A 21,855-nucleotide genomic window follows, 5' to 3' on the forward strand; every position below is an offset into this window, starting at 1 on the left:
CACACACAGTCCTGCCTGGAAGTTTAACCTTCACAGCAGGGACCAATAAAAGCAGCTTCACATCTTGTATTTCTAGGTTGAAACTTCTGTACACACGCACAAAATGCAGCTCTGTGAAATGGCAAATTATCTTAACTATGTAACATAATGCAAAGTATCTATAGTGGAGGATACATGAGGACAGTATATGTTTTTGCGTTTAAAACGTGTGCGCCTGTTTGCTCCCGGGGGGGGGGGTGTGCCACAAGAACCCGGTATCCCGGCGGGTACGGGACAAGGCAGCACAGCCGGAGCCTGCGGCTGACGGGGGCCGGGCAGGGCTGGGCCGCTGCGTCGGACCCTTCACCCCGGCGGAAAGGGAAGGGAAGAGAAAGAGCAGGGAGGGGACGGGGAAACGGAGAGGAATGAGCGGCCCACTCCTGCTCTGTCCCAGGAGGCAGCGGCGGGTGGAGCGGAGGGTGCGGGCAGTGCCTGGCACCTGCGCGGCGGGCGGGGCAGAGCCCGGGGCGGTGCTGGGTGCTGGGCCCGGCCCGGCCTTCAGAGGCTGAGCTCCTGAGTTCGGGAGGCGGCAGCGGCGGCGGCGCAACAGGTTATCGGCGCGGAGCAGAGAGAGTCCCGGCGGTGCCCATGGCCGGCCGCGGCCTCGCCGCCGAGCAGGGCTACATCCGCACGGTGCTGGGCCAGCAGATCCTGGGGGAGCTGGACAGCTCCAGTCTGGCGCTGCCCTCCGAGGCTAGGCTCAAGCTCTCGGGCGGCCGTGCCGGGGAGGAGAAGGCGCTGCGCATCCAGCGGCAGGTCCAGCAGACGCTGGCCAGGAAGAGCCGGGGCTCGCTGTACAACGGTGAGTGGCTGTCCCCGACCCCTCTGTGCTGTGTGGAGGTGTCGGGAGCACGGGAAAGGGCCCAGAGGTGAGACCCGAGCCGGCCATGAGTGGGCACAGCCGTGTCCGCAGGTTTCCCGGCCCCTGGAGGAAGCTTGGGGCAGCCGCGGTACTGATCACTGGCCTTTGCCAGGTTTGGCAGAAAACGTTGGCGCTGTCTCTTCTTCCCTTTCTTTTGTTCCCACCCAAGTCATTCAGAAGTTTCTCCCTGCCAAGCGCCGTAACTAGAGTGAGTGACGGTTCACCACTGCCGGGGGAAATAGTCTAGCCGAAGCTCTCCTAATCGTGCAACCGGTTACTGGGCTTGTTTTAATACTCACCCGCTGGCCCTGTTTGCGAAATTAAATGGGAAGAAATATAGGAAATGTTTGTCCTTGTTCACTTCCAAATAATAATAATTAAAAAAGAACTAAAAGTTTGCAAAAGTAACTCTAGGAAAGGCGTGACGGGGAACCGTGGACTGATAACACTACCAGGTATTATTTACCTCGTTCCTTGACATGCATGATAAAAATTGATGTCAATCAATGCTTGCTTCTGTGATCCTGTAGCCAGAGGGCGAGACTTGTCAGTGAGGTTCATGCAGCCATGCCTTTCACCCCAGCTGGGGTCCAACTGCAGTGACGGATACACACACAGGACGACCTTGTCAGGAGCTGAGGGTTAAAGGCAAGCTGCTCAAGAGGTTTTGTCTTAACTAGCAATGGTGGAGAGATATGTTGTTATCAGAGTAAAGCCTCATCATAAAAACTTTAATCTTGCTTTTAAATAGGAAGATATGCCTGACCTACAGTCTGTATAACCTCTTGCTGTCATTAAAGAAGCTGTCACATTTCATTTCCAAAAAGCTGCAAGCCAAAGGTCTTTAAATTTGTAAATTTCTATTTGTTAATTTTATTCGTAAATGTAATATTTGTATACTTCACTCATCTGTCTTGTCAGGCAGAGGAATGTTTCTTTGTACCTTCAGCTGGCTTCTATCTAAAAAATGCCTACAGTGCAAACATGGACATACTCTGGTCAGAAAAATCAGGTACACAAATCACATAAACAGGTACACACAGCTGCGCAAAGGGCAGCTACACATGCAAGTCCTTAACTTGGCTGCTCTCAAATGAGATTTCTAAACACTTTTCGAATAACTTAATTTCTTTTTCTCTCAATAGAGAGCCTAGGAAATGCCTTTTAAGCAATTGTTAATAAATTATATGGTGTCTTGAACCTGAGATCATGTCCCTAAATCATGCATAAAACACTATGAAGACAAAGTTTCTGCCCTCCTAATGTGTCTTAACTTCTCTGGAATACATTAAGAGGCCTGATGGATTTGGAGATAGTTGTCTTGGTTTGCTTTGTTTTTCTAAAGTCAAGTATCTGAGCCCTTTGCATTTCTGAGATATCAAAACTTTTAAGCTTCAGGATCAGGAGTGGCATATGAGATGGTTACCTGTATTGTTCATATATTAAATGATCTTTTTCTTCTTTCACATGTGTTCTTGTGCCGAACTCACCACACATTTTTCAGTCCCAAACTTGAAAAAAACTTGCAAAACCTGAAAAAAAATAAATGGAACTGGAGTGTATTCCATGTCTTTATACATACATACATAAATAATAATGTATATATATCTATCTGTATCTTAAATATATATAATGTGAATCAAATGCTTATCATGTATTTAACATGTTGACTTTCCTGAAAAATGTACATATGTGTCTCAGTATGCTTTCTATATAGATTTCCTCGAACTTTGACTATGCTTTGGGAAACACTTGAATTCTTATATTACTTTTAAAAATATGTACTTCTACATGCAAAAACCACACTTTCTCTGAATTATATCAGTTTTCTAGATATGTTTACCAAGGGACCCATATTGTTTGCAGTGCAGGAAAGACAATACAGATTTAGAAGGAGCAGAAGCAGGCCCTTGTGATATAACTGTCCTATCTGTAGGAGTATTTCAGACTCTATTCATCAAGGTACTTAAGCACATACCTAACCAGCGTATTCACATACATGCCTAAATTTAGCCAGGCACATAACCACTGGGTATGAAAAATCAGTTGTAGTAAAGGTCTTACTCAGTATCATCTGTGCACACCCATTTTTCACTGACTGTACTGGGAGCTTTGAAGTTGCAGGAAGTACTTTGTCAGGCAGCATAATTTCTCCTTAGAGTTTCAAATTAAAGGTGTCTGCTTAGCCTTCAGCATTACCTTTAAATGGAAGAACATATTTTCGCCTCCTACCCTCATGTTTGCTGTTTCATGCCCTTTCCCCCCCTTTTTGAGGGTGTATTTCTTCTTTTTTATAAAGAAATTCAGCTCATCCTCAGATGATTTGAGGATTGTACCTGCTGCCAAATGAAGTTATGTACTGCCACAACTCTTTCCAAGACTTAGTCAAACGTTGTTAATAGGTTTTCAAACAGTAGTTTAACAACAGCTGTAACTTTTCCAGTTCAGCAGTTGCTGAACCTTTATAAATTAAAGATTATGCTGCCCTTAAAAATTTTGAACAACTACAGCAGCTGTGTCAAACATTGGAATTCTATTTAAGGATGGAAATGATATGGCAGATAGTTCAGCCTTATCAAAGAAAAATGGCATTCAGAATCATATTACCCTAATGACTAATGTTTTTCAGCTTGCATATATATGATGCAGCACTACTGATTATTTTATGCGCACTTTAAGAGTCTGTTAAACCTTATTCTGTATATATCAGTCCACTTGCCTCTGATCTTGTTCATTTGATTTTGATTGGGTTTTTTTCTATTAATTTGTGGTATTTCTATTTCTTTAGTATAATGCCTGGACTATAAATCCTACTTTTCTGTACATCCTTATCAGTTCCATTGTAAAAAATGAAGGCAGAATTGAGTAATACACCATACAAAACCAAACGGCCTGATAAACTGCTGTCTGTGTAAAGATTCTTTCTCTAACACAGAGTTTTATAAACACAGTGTGTTTATGAAAAACAGAATGAGAACTGTGATTTCCAAATCAACGGGATCATATGCAAGATGGTTACAAACAGAGCCTTATTTATTTTTTTATGTTTCTTCATTTCTAAAATACTTTGTAGCATTTTTTGTTAAAATAGCTTGCTTTTAGGAGTTTGGGGGAGTATTCAGTCTTTAGCCTTCTATTTTGCAAAATTACTTTGTAGTGATTTTCTGTTTATAACTTTGTGGAAAAAGGAAGCAGAAAAATTCCTTGTTGGTGACTTCCACTCTTTTTTGGTTTCATTAAATTCCTCACCTCTTCTTCCTGAGCCAGCAGAAATCCTTTTCTTAAATTTGAGCACTAGTGTAAATGTACTGACCAGCACAAAGTAAAACCGTTGGAAGAGCTCCTTTGGGACCAGGCATGTGCTGGCAGAGTGATGAAGGAGCATGATCAAAAAGAAAGCTCTCTGCTGTCTAGATGAAGTGATTCAGTGAAGTTTTTTATATGCTATTCTTTAGTGTCACCATCTCAGTCCGTTGTGAGTGGTGGAGTACAAAAAAGGATTAAAAGATGACAGTCTAGGAACACCGAGGAGTCCCGGACGAGGATATGAACACCCTCCTACCCTGAGCAAGAATGGTCAACGGGTACTCGGCAGGCGGGCACTCAGGATGCATGAAAATATCGCAGTCCTTAACAGACTTCTATGTACAGGCTACAGCTACACTGTTGCCTGCGGTGAGGGATTTAAAGCCAAAATTTGTCTTTCATGGTAGCCGTTCAAATACAAAAGCACTGGAAAAGACTCACAACCGATAGTTAACACTGTGCATGATTTAAGGGGAATTTGATACACCTAACTCCTTAATGGAGGATAATTTTTTTTTTTTTTTTTTCTCATATATCATATATCTTAGAGATGCCCCTTGTTGTTGTTTTTGAGAGCCAGGCAAACAGGAGATTGATCTGTCTGCAGCCATAGGCAGTGATTTCTGGGGAGGAACTTGCAAGGCCTTTGGAGGTGTCCAAGGGAACAAAGGGACCTTGAGAAGAGCCTCTGTGAAGACATATGAGAGTTTTGCGCAGTCATTTGTACAGTCTCCCTCCTGATGGCATATTTTTTCAGGTCTCAAAATTTTGTCATAACTATTGCAATATCAAAGTTATTTTTGTACAGCTTTTCTTCTAGGCATTTAGAAGAGTGAAGGGTTTAGTATTCCTCTTGCACTGACCACGATCAAAATGTTCCTGGGCTGCTTTAGGTCATACTGACAGGGGAGACGGGAGACTATGATTAATGATTCCGCTTAATTGCCCACACTTGGGTGTCTGCTGCTGTCCTAGATGCCTGCGTTTTCCAAAATATGCTCATGGGTTGACAGACATGACACAGGGTCTGCAGGAAACCCATCCTGTTCTTGACTGGCTGCTGGAAATCAAGTGTGGTATCCTATGGCCTCTCAAATAGCATTTGTTCCCTATCGATGAGTAACTGAATCACGTGCATGTTTTCTGAAGGGAAAGTTTTTGTGAGACTTAAAGCACTGAGTCCTACAGTTAGAAAATATTAATCCTAACAGTAAACATTATATATATATATATATATATATATATTTAATAATTCATGGGTTTTTTTCTTTATTTTTTTTTAAACCAGTGCACTGAGTGCATAAGAACAGCCATAAGTTTCTAACTGTACTGAGAAAACCTGAAAGGTGGGAAAGAAATGTATGGTTTTGCAGTATGGTGGAAATAAGCTGAAGGAAGCCTTACTGGCAGAGGCAAATTTTGATCAGTTCACCTATTCTGCACCTCATAACTAATGGAAAGACACAGCATTTCAGTTATCCCTTTTTCCTTTAACACTCTGATTTTCAGCACAAGTAAACAGCGCACAGTAAAAAGATTAACATTTTATATCTACCTAATAAATCTACAGGTAAACTGCTGGCAAAATAACTCACTGATGCTGTAAAAGCAAGCAAGAGATACTATAAATTCAAATGAAATTCCATAAACCAATATGTACAGTTTTTCTCTGAAATACAAAAATGCTTTCTGACTTTTTCAGAGGGAGATTGAAGGTTAAAAAAGAGGACTACTTGAAGATAACTGTGTGTTACAACTTCTGATTGACTGTATTTTGCTTTTGAAAAGAGTAAGCTGTTAGATATGTGGCTTGTCTTCAATTAGTTCATGGACAGCCATGTTATTTTTAAATTTGGTAAAAACAGGGAATTTAGAGTTGTCAAAAGCATGCACAAATTACTTGCTCAAAGGATCTTTATTCGCTAAGTAGATAAATAACTGAGATTATTTTCTCATCAAGTAAACTGGACAAAAAATGCTAACTATGAAGAAACAGAAATGTACATGTATTTCTATCTAAAGACTTATTTTTTGGAAGTTCTTAAATGTGTAACAATGAATAAAGTTAATCTTCAAAAAGCAGGTACAAGCAATAGCCTAAGATGAAGTCTTATTGGGCACCTGAAATAATACATTGATATGGGGATTATATCATACAAATGAGAGATTTCTATGAATTTGTAGATTTTGGATGTCGGTGTATGTTGGCAGGGATGTTTTGCAGTAAAAAACAATGGTCTTCTTTTACTGCTTTCTTATGTACTTGGGTAACCCTTGGGCTATGATAACCTTGTAACGTTATGAAGGAATTATTGCAAACCAAATCATGAGTTTGACCAGGCTGCATCATTCCAGTCAGATGACGCAAAGTTACTATGAATGTGTCTTAACAAATCACTTAATACATGTTTAAATCTGTCTTATATGGCAAAAATGAAAGAATTTGAAAGTATGATTAAATAAGCAAAATAACTGCAAAGTATGATTGAATTAGGCCTCAGATTACTGTAGTCTGCTATTATATGGTATTGTATTATACCATATTATACACAAATTTGGGTTTATCCAAGTAGCTATGTGCTAGTAAGAATCATTCATAAATTATTCTTGTTACATGAGTCTCTTCTTTATTTTCATCCTTGTCAAGCCCTCTGCTAACTGTGGGCAGTAAGGATCAAAGACACAGGTGTACTGAAGTTCCTAGGAATACCCATGTACGCTTAATGAAGCTCAGTGTCTAACTCTGAACATTAACCAAAAGCCTCAGCTGTTTGGCATACATACACCAGGTGCTTTCAAAAATCCCAGCAGGCACTTGCCTGCGTGTTTCTGACACCTGGATTTGCAAGGGCATATGACTCCTGCTATTTTTTGAAGTGGAGACTTCAGTAATTTGACTGAGTTAATGATTTGTTCTTTTGATTTCTTTTTTTCCATAGTATCTTAGATAATTCACGGCCAATTAACTTCTTGATTGACCACTGTTATCTTTTCAGCATAAACTTCTGCAGCATACACTGTCCCCATTTGCGACTGATTTGACGTATATCTTGCCTTCAACTTCTGTTTCACCTTTTTAAACCTGTTATTTATATTCCTATATGCAGATTCTCATAGTAACACAGGAATCTCATGAATAAGTATTTCAGCAGTGTCTGTTGCTTTTAAAAAAAAAAAAACACTTCTTTCATGGTTTTGTTTGTTTTTTAAGTAAAGAAGAATGCAGTATTAATGAAAGAAATAATCACAACACACTTCTATTTTCAGTGCTGAATCATGGAAAAAAATGAATCAGAGCAGATACACTGTGGATCTTCCACATCATTTGTAGGATTAGTGAATTTTTCAGGTGCAGATTTGAAGTGTCATTAAACAATGCTACTTTACAGCATTACACGCCACCTGCCTCCATGTGGCACAGAATTTATTCATTGACTTTTTGTGCTCTTGGGTGAAGCTCTGAGAAGATTAGTGAAGCATTACTTGCTCCAATGTATTGTCATTGCAGTAGCATGTAAGAGAGAAGAAACATGAGCAGTTGAGGTAGACAACTATGAAATAAAGTTTATACACAATGTATGCTATTTGTTTGCAGTGGTACATTGTGAAAATTGCACCTGTAGGGTGCATGTTAAGACGTATACACATCAACCCATGTTTCACATCTACAATCTATAATCTACAGCTGCAATATTTTAATTTCTTGTGTACCGTGCATGTTACAATCAGCCTTTAATGTAAACCATTCATATATATTCAGAGTGGTTATCATGGAAAATAAACGTTCTCAGTAGCTGCTCAGTCATTCCATTTGTCAGTACTTAATAATCTGTCATTATCTGCGATATTTAAAATATCTTGCTTTGTTAAAATATTTTTCATTAAATAGCTGCATGAACAAGACTTCTAAAAGTTAAAAATACATCTTAAATAAAATAAATGCAAAACTGAAAAAATTACTTGTATCCTCAGAAAGCTTTGTTTAGCCATGTTTTGCATGTGACACACCAAATGCAAACATCTTTCCGTTATTTCCTTGTCTTGATTTTCAGCTTATATATATTAATAGCAGTGCAGACTGTGACATTTGCCCAGTACTGAAAATTGTCCTTTTTAACATTATCATGTTTTGTTAAAATCTTACTAATGTTAGGTTTTGGTTACAGGAAATTTGCACCGTGCATCCAGTGTTCCAGAGCGTGTCTATAACATGGGAATTACTGAAAATGATTTTGCACCAAGAACTCCCTATGGTTTCTCTTATTACCAGTCAAACCAGGTGAGGAAAACAAGGCAATGAATAGAAATAAATATAATAGTGCGTGCATAGGTTTTTTTTTACCACAAATAATATCATGTGTTTCAAGGTTTCTTTGCTTGTTTGTTAGCTTTCTAAAGCCTGAAAATGAGGCTTTTACAGCTGATATCTATTAATGTTTTCCCCCTTTCCAGTGATTTCTGAGCCCAGTGATTTAATTTAAGTCAGTCATATGGATGGGCTTGTTGCAATCCTGTTGGTTTTGTGAGAATTGGCATTGGGGTAGAAAATGAAAAACCTTATTAACACCCCACTAAGGCAAAGGCTGTGACAAGTCAGATCTTTATCCATCCCACCAAGCAGCAGGTCAGTCAGCACTTTGGTGGCTTGAAGCTGGGGAGGCCGCTGTTGGAGGCCAAACAGTTGGAGGTTGTTAAAGGAAGTCCAGCAATCCTGCAGCGTAACTAATGACATGGACAGGAGCTTAGAATGTGGTGAAAGAGCTTAGGGAATTAAGCATCCAAAACCACGGGAAAACAGATTGCTTTATTTTCATGAGGACAGGTGGAGTGTTCCTTATCATTTAAAATAATCCTGTTGTAAAATATTTTATCATTACAAGAACTTCAGCAGTACAGTCCTTGCAATACAGTGGTGTTTCTAAACGGTCTAATCATAAATGCACTTGTTGTTTTGACCAGCTTTTCTTGGGTTCATGGCCTGAATGCTAAGATAAATAATCAGCTTTCTTCAGGGTTTGTGACACAGCTCATAACTGGTATGAACCTTTTTAGGTAGTAACTGTATGGCTTGGAAGTCAGCACATAGCTTAGTAGCAACGCTGCTGCATGATCGTTAGTAAACTGAAAGCAATTCAGCTTGAGAACATAAATATTTATTTAGTAAAAAACTTTATTATGGGGAAAATTCTTTCTTGATTTCAGATTACTCAAGAAAGGCTTATTGGCATTAAAGCTTCTGGCCAGTTTATGAAGCAGGTCTGACTCTGTATAGGAAGAGTTAGAGCCATTTCCTTCAGTATATTTCCTTCTGTGTCCTTCTAGCCTCTGTTCTCACCTATCATCCAGTCCGTAATATTTGAGATGGAATCCTTTTTTCTAGAAGAGAGCAGCAAGAGGAAAATTGGATGAGACATAGGAACCACAAGAAAATGCTAGTTTTCATGGGGGTGGGAAAGGAGGGAACAGGGGAGAGAGAAGTGGGAAAGAGGGAGACTATTTGTCCAGTGTAAAAGCCAGGATATGCAAGATATCCTTGCATAGTTTTTGTAGAATGGACAGGTATATCCAATGATGCTTGCTTCAGCCTTCTGGTTTCAGCAACCTTTACTCATTTTGTGAGTTGAATATCACCCTCAGTAACTCCTCAACAGTTAAACTGAAGGATTTCAGCCTGACAGCTATCTGTTAAGCATGTGTTTTCAATTAATATCTCGTGTAAGCTTCTCATTTTACTTAAAAAATATGCCTTTATAATTACAAAACTTTAATACAACATGGAAATGGAATATAGGGGGCTTTGATTTATTGCTGGATGCCACTGTGCTTACTGATTTAAACAAAAAAAAGGGCCATGATGCTAGCAGACGTGGGTGTTAATACCCAAGGAGTTTCAAATTGAAACTAAAATATTAACAAGCAGACTGTTCACTACTAGGTATAATTGACTTAAACATCTATAATGACAGAAGCCTAGGTGCTTAGACTTTGTCTGCTAATGTTTAGACTGTACTACTTCCTGCTTTCATTAGGCAGATACAAAGAAGTGTTGCAGAATCCCAATACACAATTTTGATGAAGTTCACTTTTTGTTTTCTAGCACTGACACCAGACCTTAGAATTTTCATATTTACTTTTTTTGATTTGGCTTCTTTGCTATTAATCCTAATTCTGTGATCTTACTGTGACTCCTATCATGTTCTTTCATGCACCTTTGAACAGGTTGCCTCACCATCCTCTTATACAAATGGCTGTGGGACAAGGTTTACTTACAAGACAATGGAAGAGAGAGCTCAAAGGCAGCCTCTGAAGAGGCTAGAGGTTTCACCACAGCAAAGTCCTGAAAGATTGGCATATACATCCAGTGATTTTCACTATGACGGAGGAATTTCAACTGGATTCTCCATGAGGCATGTAGATAACAGGAGACTCAACGGGACTGTCCCACCAAGATATGCTCGCTCTGAGATTGTTGGTTACACTCTTCGTGATTCAGTGAGCAGGGGACGCTCTTTTAAGAGACATTCCCACATGGGGGCTGTTAATGATGCAGTCCTTGATGGTGTTTACCCCAGCCCCACTGTACCTTTGTACCATCAAGCAGGCAACAGTCACAGTATGTCCAACCTTTTGGAGAAAGAGAACTACCTGACCTCAGGCAGTGCAATGGGACAAGTGAGATCACCAGTTCCCTCCCGTTTTGGATCTCAGAATAGGCAATCTTTAAGGTCCAACTGGTACCAAACTACTTTCAGAAGCACACAGACCAGGAGGGAAGCTTCCCAGCCAGCTTCAATAGCCAGTGTTGCTGCAGAAACAGATGGGAAGAGGATGCCATTGACAGCTGCTGTGGCAGCAGCTGGGAGAAATGGTTTCCTGCAGAGTGAACAAGTCACCATCAATGGCTCTCAGTTGGGGTAAGCACGATGCAGGATCTGCTTTGGTTTTGGGGTGTCACAGCTGAAAGGAATCTATTTGTTTAAAAAGAGAAAGTAAACTGACAGCTTGTGGATCAGCAGCCAACAACAGTGCATGAAATGTCGGTGCAGAGGATGCAGAAAGTAGATTTGCTTTTAAAAATCCACTTCCAGTGCAACAGGGGAAAGGGAGGAAAAAAATATTAGTGTATGTACATACTGCAGGGTCCATGCTTCCTACTCTAGTTTGCTGGAGTTTACCTTTTTGCCAAGAGTTAAACAATTTTACAAGGAGACATGAAGTATTCACTGAGTAATTTACAGCCTAAATCACAATTGCACTAATGTATCGGCAAATTTTATGCTTGTAAGAGACCAGATGGTTTCGGCACTAGGTCTTACAAGAACAGGTCAGAAACCCACCAGTGAAGCAGTTTTAGGCAGAGTGACAATTTCCAGTTAAAAAATTCTTCATGGTTTCAAGGAAACTTTTTAGTTTTGATTAACTTCGACTAACTTCAGTTAAAACACAGGCAGAAATTTCTCTTAGCCCTGTAGCACCATCCCTCCCTAGAACAAATGTAAACTTCTCTGAATATCAGGACCCCAGAGCTGCTTATTACCATGAGATTCTACATGCTCTGAGGACAATATCTGAATTTGAAGTCCAGGTAGCTCCATGGCAGAAATTCCCAAAGGTATCCCCAGCTTTCAGGAAAATTGTTTAAAACTTTACAAAAATTTTTGTTCATATTTTATTCTGTTTTCTTTTTTTTCTTTTTTTTTTTCCCTCCACAATTACCTTTTTCCCCCTGAAATTCCCTTCCAGAGAAGATTTCAGACTGTCTACAATCAATTTCATTTCCAAAAGAGAAAATTTATCAGTGCTGAAATTCCCCTCAGGAGTGAATAGTTTTTTAATTTTAGAATAATTCTGAATGTTCCCAGATCTCTTCAGGTTCAATGCACAAAATAAACCACCTAGAAAGCAGTAGATGGTTACTTGCGCTGTTTACTGTTGTTTCCATTGTTTTCATAATCCAAATAGGATCCCAAGGTTTCTTATGTAAGTAAATAACGGTATAATTTGTAGCAGTGTTATTAAGAAGTCTTTCTTTTTCCATAACTGTGTAGCTGTTAAGTTCATTTTTCTGAAGACGACCTTTCTCCTTTTCCTAACTTTGCTACCGTGTGAGATGAGGCATCATCTGATATCGCTGCTATCAAAAGATCAGCTATTTTCTGTCATGAGCTGCATGTTTTGTGTTATGACTAGATTTACGAGCATATGGTCTTTTGCCTACATCTCATCTGAATTGAAACTTTAACCTCAGGGTCATAGCGGAGTTAAGATATCTGGTATTTGTGATGTGACTCTTAAGTTTTCAGTCTTTACAACAAATGAGTCCAGAAAAAAATAGCTGAGAGCTCACAACAGCTGAAGATTTGGGAGTAGTAATGTTGAAAAAAGGTACCTGGGAGGACTTTGTTTCTTAAGACAATTTACAGACAGGCATATATCCCATTGACTGAATAATCTACTTAAATTCAACCATGTTCCTGAGTGCATTTCAGAGCCACAACCAGCAATTTTGATATGTAATTCTGTGTAGGAGCAATTTTGGTCCTTTTGCAGGTGCAGACACTGGAGTCTGGATGCCTGCGTGCACAAACATCAACCAAAGTGTTTTTCCTGCCTGCAGATGTAAACATCTATCTTCAGTCATTGTGCAAGTGACTTGCTTGAGACCATGCTGAGCTCAGGTGGAAGATTTGTGACCTAATGGAAATTTTTGACAACATAATAACTTAAGTGCCGGTTTTTAAGTTTGGCCTTTGCTGGAAATTACAGAGGAAAACAATTTGAAGTGCTGTGAAAGCCTCTAAAGTTCATATTACAGACGTTTACAGATTTCTTTTATCTCAGTACTTCTATTTAATTTACTTGTACATATTTTGTTTAGATTTTCAAATGTCCTAGGTTCTACTTTAGTTTCATAGCTAGGTTTTGGGGGAAGCAAGGGACTCTTTGTTCTACCTGAAGTTTAAAAAATTTCTTTGTAAAATATAATAGCTTATGGTAGTGAAGAGGCTGGTAAAAAAACCTATGTAAGATACAGTTCTAAAGGAGAATTGCACCACTAGATTATTAAATGAGGAGGAAGAAACTATAGCCATTTTTAGTTTACTGAAAACAGTAGCTGTTTCACATGCTTATGTAATAACATGTATGGTACCCACATACATCATTACTGTTTTCAAACATCTGAAATACACATTTAATTTGTAATTCTCACCACTGGAAGGGCTGGATGCAGAAGTCCTATTTTGGGTGTAGTACATTCTGGTTCATCCACATCTAACTACTGCACAGTTTAATATATAATTAAGTCTTTAAAACATAAGAGACATCATTTTACTTTGTGGTATAAACTGCTGTCAAATCAGAGATATTTCACTGAAGTCCACCATTTCAGCACTAGTACAAAAATTTCTTCTGACAAGACTTCTCAGTTTAAGAAGTTAGTAGAGACTTTCAAGTTTCTTGTTATTTCCCATTCTCTTTGATTTTAAGGTTGCGGTATCTGTGATATTGCTCACTTACCTGTTGCTCCCTTAATAATGGAAAGAGGGGAAAAGACAAACCTTGGTTTCCTGAATAATTTGGTTTTTCCAGAAAATTGTCCTTTTTCATGCAGATCACAATTTAGGTCTTTCCAAGGCTAATTAAGAAGACGTAGAATAGTTGTTTAAGGTTACAGAGAAGCAGTGGACTACCTGTGTATAGTATTTGGAATATATATAAAAGCATTTTCAAACTTTCTGTAGAAAAATCAGCTCATGCTATCTAATCAAGGTAGAACAGGCAGAATATAGAGATGCTATCTCAGTATCTTCTGGTAAAGTGAAGCAGTTAAAAGCATTTTCACACCAAGGGCTTAGGAAGGAGAGAGATTCAACCTGAAGCTGTCTGGGGAAAAAAAATGCTTACAGAACCTGACCCCTAAATGTGCTGTCACACAATTCTTAGACAACACAGTGTTTATATCCCAAATATGTTACTGTCTGGCAATTAAGGTGAAGTCAAAACTTGTCAGATCATTCTTCTGTTTAACCACCACTGCCTAAGTGCCCACTGGTTTGTTATCATTATGCACGCTAATCAGCTATGTAGCTATTAAGATTGCTTGTAAATGTTTTGAGGGTAGGATGGAACAATTGCATCAGGTTCTATTTTGACAGGAGTTACAGTGCTGCAACCACACCATTGAGGATCAAGGATTATATTATATCCTTTATTACTGTAAGATAAAACAGTAAATGTTGTTTTTATCTAACAAAAAGCAATCATAGTATGACAGTGCAGAACATAAAGAAAGATTTTGACTACTGCACATGAAGAAGCAGCAGCCATGAACAGCTAGCTAACTCTGGTGAATGGTTTCAGTACACGCTCAGAAATTTGGGCTTTGGCTCTACATGTGCCAATGACTGCTGACGGACCTTTACTGCTCAGGGGCATCTTTGGCATCCTGAGGCTGAGTTCCCACATAGATTCTCCGGTGTCCCACGAGAGATCAGCTTATACAGCAATCTTGATCTTGGGAAGTGCATAAGGAGAGTCCTTCTTTGCTATTAGTCACTGAAATGATTAAAAATTTCATACATTGGGAATACCTGCCGCTCTGTAGAAGGCAACTGAATTTGGTCAAAGGGCTTCAAATTTATTTCAGTGACTAACAGGCAGGTAGGCATGCATACATGTGCACGTATGTAACATGGTCATAAAACACTTGTTGATTCGACAAACATAACCCAATCTTGAAAAGCCTGTTTTTCTGTCTCATTTTAAAGAGAGTAAAAAGAAGAAATGTGATCTGGCCTTTTTCCGTCACTCATTGTTCAAGATCTTTAAATAAGTTTCTGATCGGTACATCCGACTTGCAACTCTGAGTAACTTTGTAACTGCTTTGTTTTAAATCTGGGCTGAAGTAAACTCTGAAAATCTGGAAGCTGTAAACACTGCCATACCAGAGCCCAGGGGACTAGAGATACTAACCATCACTCTGTCTAATTTCACTTTTATTTAAACACTCCATTGACTTCCTCAACCTACTGCCCCCTTCATTTCATTTTTATCTTGTGCAAGCAGGCCTCAACACCTATAGATGTAGTGTATTTGCTCAAAACACTAACTCAGAGGAGGGAGAAGACAAGAAATAACATGATTTATACCAGAGGGAAATACAAAAGCAGGTAGAAACCTCAGGAGTATAATTTCATTTGAAACAGGTGCATCAGGATTGTTCTTCACCTCTTTGCTGTCCTTGCAGTCATACTGTCTTTTGTCTTAGCAAAAGCAAGAAGCAGATGTTGATTTACATTACAGTGTAGCTGGCAGGCAAAAATCAAAAACTATCCATTTTTCTTCTCAGTATCAAACCATTTTGTAATTCATTTTTCTAAACATTGTTTATTATTTAATCTTTTGCTTAGTTAAAAAACAAAACACTAAAAAAATCAGTTTAAGCCACTTTATTTCCCATGCACCTATTTTAACATGAAAGGTAATTGTGCTAAAATTTCTCATTTTAGATGCACTTACTGAGAGGATTGTCAAGTGAACCATTCTCATTCTGGTAGCTCTGAAATAAGGAGTAATTGCCAGTAACTACTTGTTACAATGCTGTTCACAGACTGTCTTCTGTTCCCTGTTTCAACAAATTTTTTTGGTTAAAAAAAAAAATACAATACTCATGGGTTTGGTCACTTCCCCTCCCCCTATTTTTATTTTTATTTTTTTTGTCTACATGGAGAGTATTTATAACCAAAAGTGAATAAAAAGGCTGGGGAGCTTAACCACCTGTTCCAGAGCTAATGCACCTGATTGTGCCATGAATTGTTTTATGTTCCATTTATTGGGAAAAAATGGGTCTGCTGACCTTTCTCCCCAGTTTTTTATATGGTTCTTTAATACAATCATCATTCTAACAAACATGCTGGAATTTTGAAGGGAAATAGCCATACGTATTTTCAATCCTGCCACAGGCAATGTGCATACTTGATTTAAAAAGTGTTTTTTTATTTTGTCCCACCTGAAAAAAAGGCTTTGCCTATCTATTTCAAACCAGGGCAACTTGTTAAGCTTGAAAAAAGCAGGTACTGAGCCATGCATGTTTGTAGTCTGGGAACTGAGAAACTGAAGATAGGCATGTAAACAAATAAAAAAGCAGTCATCACGCTACTGAGTAAACCAGGTATCTTCATGATGGGTAAAAGGCACTCTAATTTGTTATGGCCTTTGCTGGATCTTTATCCTTCATCCTCTGAAGTTTCCGTTTTGGTTTTATAATTTGAAGCATGAATTGCTTTGTGCAGAACTTCTCATGGTTGAACACTTCCATTGACGACTTTCTTTTCACCCACAATATTAGTATCTCTTAAAGCTTTTATAGTATTTTCTGCTACTGAAAGGGGAAAAAAATTCTAAGAAAAGCTAAAGTTAGAATCATAGAATCATAGAACAGTTAGGGTTGGAAAGGACCTTAAAATCATCTAGTTCCAACCCCCCTGCCATGGGCAGGGACACCTCACACTAAACCATGCCACCCAAGTCTTCGTCCAACCTGGCCTTGAACACCACCAGGGATGGAGCATTCACAGCCTCCCTAAGCAACCCATTCCAATGCCTCATCACCCTCACAGGAAAGAAATTCTTCCTTATATCCAATCTAAACTTCCTCTGTTTAAGTTTTAATCCATTACCCTTTGTCCTATCACTACAGTCCCTGATGAAGAGTCCCTCCCCAGCATCCCTATAGCCCCCCTTCAGATATTGGAAGGCTGCTATGAGGTCTCCACACAGCCTTCTCTTCTCCAGGCTGAACAGCCCCAACTTTCTCAGCCTATCTTCATACAGGAGGTGCCCCAGTCCCCTGATCATCCTCGTAGCCCTCCTCTGGACTTGCTCCAACAGCTCCATGTCCTTTTCCTGTTGAGGGCACCAGAACTGCACACAATACTCCAGGTGAGGTCTCATGAGAGCAGAGTAGAGGGGCAGGATCACCTCCTTCGACCTGCTGGTCACGCTCCTTTTGATGCAGCCCAGGATACGGTTGGCTTTCTGGGCTGTGAGCGCACACTGAAGCTGGCTCATGTTCATTTTCTCATGGACCAACACCCCCAAGTCCTTCTCCACAGGGCTGCTCTGAATCTCTTCTTTGCCCAACCTGTAGCTGTGCCTGGGATTGCTCTGACCCAGGTGTAGGACCTTGCACTTGTCATGGTTAAACTTCATAAGGTTGGCATCAGCCCACCTCACAAGCGTGTCGAGGTCCCTCTGGATGGCATTCCTTCCCTCCAGCGTATCAACCGAACCACACAGATTGGTGTCATCGGCAAACTTGCTGAGGGCGCACTCAATCCCACTGTCCATGTCAGCGACGAAGATGTTGAACAAGACCAGTCCCAACACCGATCCCTGAGGGACACCACTCGTTACTGGTCTCCAGCCGGACACTGAGCCATTGACCACAACTATTGGCGTGTGGCCATCCAGCCAGTTCTTTGTCCACCGAGTGGTCCATCCATCAAATTGATGTCTCTCCAATTAGGAGACAAGGATAGCGTGTGGGACAGTGTCGAATGCTTTGCAGAAGTCCAGGTAGATGACATCAACTGCTCTACCCCTGTCCATCAGTTCTGTAGCCCCATCACAGAAGGCCACCAAGTTGGTCAGGCAGGATTTCCCCTTAGTGAAGCCATGCTGGCTGTCACCAAGCACCTTGTTGTTTTTCATGTGCCTTAGCATGCCTTCCAGGAGAATCTGCTCCAAGATTTTGCCAGGCACAGAGGTGAGACTGACTTGTCTGTAGTTCCCTGGGTCATTCGCTTTCCCCCTCTTGAAAATGGGGGTTATATTTCCCTTTTTCCAGTCACTGGGGACTTCATCTGACTGCCATGATTTTTCAAATATGATGGACAGTGGCTTAGCAACCTCATTTGCCAGCTCCTTCAGGACCCATGGGTGGATTTCATCAGGTCCAGTGGACTTGTGCACGTTCAGATTTTTAAGATGGTCTCGAACCAGATCCTCTCCTACAGTGGGCCCAAGGTCTTCATTCTCACAGTCCCTGCGTCTGCCTTCCAAGACTTGGGTGGTATGTTCAGAGCATTTGCCAGTGAAGACCGAGGCAAAGAAGTCATTCAGAACCTCAGCCTTCTCCAAATCCAGGGTAGCCAGTTCTCCCAATAGCTTCCGGAGAGGGCCCACGTTGTCCCTAGTCTGTCTTTTATTCACTATGTACCTATAGAATCCCTTCATGTTACCCTTAACATCTGTAGCCAAGTTTAATTATAAAGTTACTTGAAACTTTTGAAAATCCTGGCATTACAAGAAATTTCACAGGTTAAATGGTGATTTTTTGGCAGTCTTGCTTCACTATATATCCTCTGTCTATGCTTTCAAGGAGCCCAGAAGGGGAGATGACTCTGGAGCGTGCAGTGAGCATACTGAAGAGTGAAAATACACAGTCCACACCTAGGATTCTTGCTGCAGTTACTTTCATACAGCATGAATGCTTCCAGAAAGCAGATGCCAGAAGAAAAGTAAGTAATTATTTTTATGCTGGTTACAGTCAGGTAAAGCAAATAACTTTCTATATTGTATGGCTACTGTGTGCCAACATGAAAAAGGACAGTCCAAGAAACCTTGTAGTATACTGATGTTGAATACTTTCCCTAAAATATGCTGATGCTTTTTGCTGCAGATTCTGTAAAATTTGTGGAATGGCACTGGTTTATGCTAGCAAAAATTTGGTCTTCAGCATTTTGTGATTGAAATGTAGGGTAAGGATTCACCCAAACCATCTGTAACTACAGATCTTTATTTACCAGCTCTCAGAAAATAAAACTCTGGGAGTACAGTGCAAATTTATCCAAGGTTCAGGGTTTACTGGGACTGCACGACTGTATTAATATGTTTTTTGGATTAAGCAAATTTGTTAAGTCTTTGAATTTGTTAAGTCTTTGTTATGTTTTTGAAGGGGTGTATTAAAATTATTATCTTCTTTCTTTTTTTAAACATAATTTCAACCACTGTTATGGTTCTCTTGCTGAACAGTTCTGTACATTAATGTGTAAGGTGATTGTTTATTTCAACAGTTCAGTGCAGTCCAGTTCAGTGACAGCCAGACATCACTGTCCTTTTAGCTTGCTTCCTGGTAGAGCAAAGTCTGTTTTGTAAAAAACACCAGTGCAATTAGCAGTCAATCTGAGAACAGAGCTTCAAAATCAAATGTTTTAAGGTGTTTATTTATTTAAGGTGGTTTATTATTCAAACTTCTTCCAGGCAGCTTCCTAGACAAACAAGTGGATAAGTAAGAGTTCAAATTGTTTTCCTGTCTATCCCACATATCCTAGCTGAGTTTTTCTGTTTGGTGCCCAGCAAACTTGTTCGCACTGACAATCTTTTCTCTCTTTTTTAGCCTTTCAGCCTGCATTTCTTTTCTTTGTCTCCTGATGCGTTGTTCACAATACTTGATAGTCCTTGGGTCTAGTGGCTTTTCTTTATCTTGTGAACTTGTGGTCTTACAGTATTTTAGTCAATTTTGTCTACCAACGAAAATTTAGAATGATGGTTCAATAGCTTTTGTAAGTTCTCCTCTGCACATTAGGTCAAAATAGCACCACTTCTTTTACAAGAGCTATAAATCCCTTAAAATTACCAACAGAAAGGCTGCATAAATGTTTTAAAAAACCAACCATCTATGGTATTGGTGTCAAAAGGGCTTATCTACTGAAATAAAATAGGTCAATGTGCCTTCAGCATGCTCTATGCTCCGCTTACCTCAAGATATATATTTCTGTATTTCATTCTACTAGCATCTAGATGATAGCTGAACGAATGCAGGGGAAATCAGGTCAGCAGTACAGTAGCAAGAAACTGTGCCTTTTGTACAAGTGTATCAGAGGAAAGGTAGACAGGCAGTGTGGCTTACCAGGGCATGAAGGGCAAAAGGCTTTGTTCCGTTTCATTTCTTCATGTTGCCAGCACCTGTCAGCTGTATTGAATTCTTTTTATCATTAAACTCTGGACTATTCAAACCAGTTGTATCAGATTCCTAAGTGTTTCACACGCTGTTGATTCTACACAGGGATGATTTTGTCCATAAAAGCATATGGCATTTTGAGATGCTGGAAGAAACCGTCCTCATTTGTACATGAATGTAATGTATTTTCCATAGTAAACTCAGTCCTAAATGAGCCAAGGCTTGCTTATGCCACATCACAGCTCATATGGATTCATCATTTGCCACAACATGTAGAACTTGGAAACTATTTGTTTCCGCACAGCTGCTGAAAATAGCACCTTCTTAATTCTTTATGCATTTCAGGCCAAAACCTCATTTTCTAAAGAATTAGTCATTGAAGAGTAGTCTTTGTTAAATGTAGGTGGCTCAGTAGCTGACTAGTTTACAATATTTAATGGTCTGCATTTTGAAGTTTACTAGTTTATTATTTTTTTCTCAGTATGATACAGATAAGAAGCATTATGTGCAATTGCTATTTATTTAATCCACTTTCAATAAATGCACTGAAGTTTACAAAGTTAAAATGCTGTCTTTCCAACAGGCTAGCTGCTGAGAGAAAAAGAACTCAAACCAAACTTGGCACATCAGGAACATTTCACACCCAGAAATTTCAAAGCACTTTATAAATGTTCCAGATTTAAATCTCAAATATCCATTTCACCAACATGGAAGTTAAAATACAGAGCAATTAAATGCCTTGTCAGAGAGTACAAATCTTTAGCAAAGCTGGAAGAGATTTAGTTTCATTCTCTTACATTAACTATAAAAATACGATGCCTCCCTTAGTTGTGGATTTTAACTATGAGTCATATGAAAGCCCAGAAGTTAACAGTCATGTCCAAATGATTAATGATCTGTGCTTCTAGTCTTTCAAAAAGGAGCAAATGAAGAAAAGTCCCTATGACTATTTAAAGGTTTGCTGGGGGGAAGGTGGAGTTTGTAATTTACAGTATCTAATTATTCTCTTCTGTGTTTTGTTTTCCTCGCAGGTTTTCTCACTTGGTGGTATCCCCAAACTTTTACAGCTTCTTGATGTTCAGAATGAGGACATTCAGCGGGCAGCATGTGGTGCATTGAGAAACTTGGTATTTGAGGACAATGACAACAAACTGGAAGTGTCAGAGCAGAAAGGGATCCCACTCTTGCTGCGCCTACTCCGAAATACCAGGGATGTAGAGACTAAAAAGCAAATAACAGGTAATGTTTTCTGTGCAGTCAAGTGACCAAATACAAGAACATTGTCACCTATTCTAAGCTTTTCTCTTAGGGTGAAATTTCGAGGTCCTTATTCAGGACAGTAAGAAGAGACTAGGAACTGCAACTTCCCCTCTTAAAGCTTCTTCAGAAACGACTTCAATCTGTCTCTTTGCAGGAACCTCAAAGTCCTAGATATTCCATAAAAGAAAGTGAGGCCCAAATAGCAAATTCTGTAAAACCTTTTTACTCATCAGTGATTGGAGCAGTCCCAATAATGGGACCATAATTAATGCCGCTTTTCAGGCAGCATCTCCGCCCTCACTTTTTGACACTATGCTGCCAGTGCATACTGGGGGGTTCCTTGCCAAAGACACTCCCCCAGAACTGTCAGGTGCTGTGGATAGAATGTGGTTGCCCTACTCCCCACAAACTCTACTGACCCAAA

General features: G+C 39.7%; 1 protein-coding gene across 1 annotated transcript in view; it reads left to right on the forward strand.

Moving 5' to 3' along the window:
• The first annotated feature begins 389 nt into the window (after positions 1-389).
• PKP2 (plakophilin 2) overlaps positions 390-21,855 on the forward strand; it is a 43,894-nt gene continuing 22,428 nt past the window's right edge. Inside the window, 6 exon segments of the mRNA XM_062616493.1 lie at positions 390-523; positions 525-841; positions 8,374-8,486; positions 10,427-11,121; positions 18,591-18,729; positions 21,203-21,410. Of these exon segments, the coding sequence (XP_062472477.1) occupies positions 405-523; positions 525-841; positions 8,374-8,486; positions 10,427-11,121; positions 18,591-18,729; positions 21,203-21,410 (1,591 nt within the window). The 5' untranslated portion in view covers positions 390-404.

Source organism: Pezoporus occidentalis, unplaced genomic scaffold (genome assembly GCF_034315485.1).
Source record: "Pezoporus occidentalis ecotype Australia unplaced genomic scaffold, CSIRO_AGI_Poc_V1 ctg19, whole genome shotgun sequence".
In the NCBI taxonomy this organism is placed as follows: domain Eukaryota; kingdom Metazoa; phylum Chordata; class Aves; order Psittaciformes; family Psittacidae; genus Pezoporus; species Pezoporus occidentalis.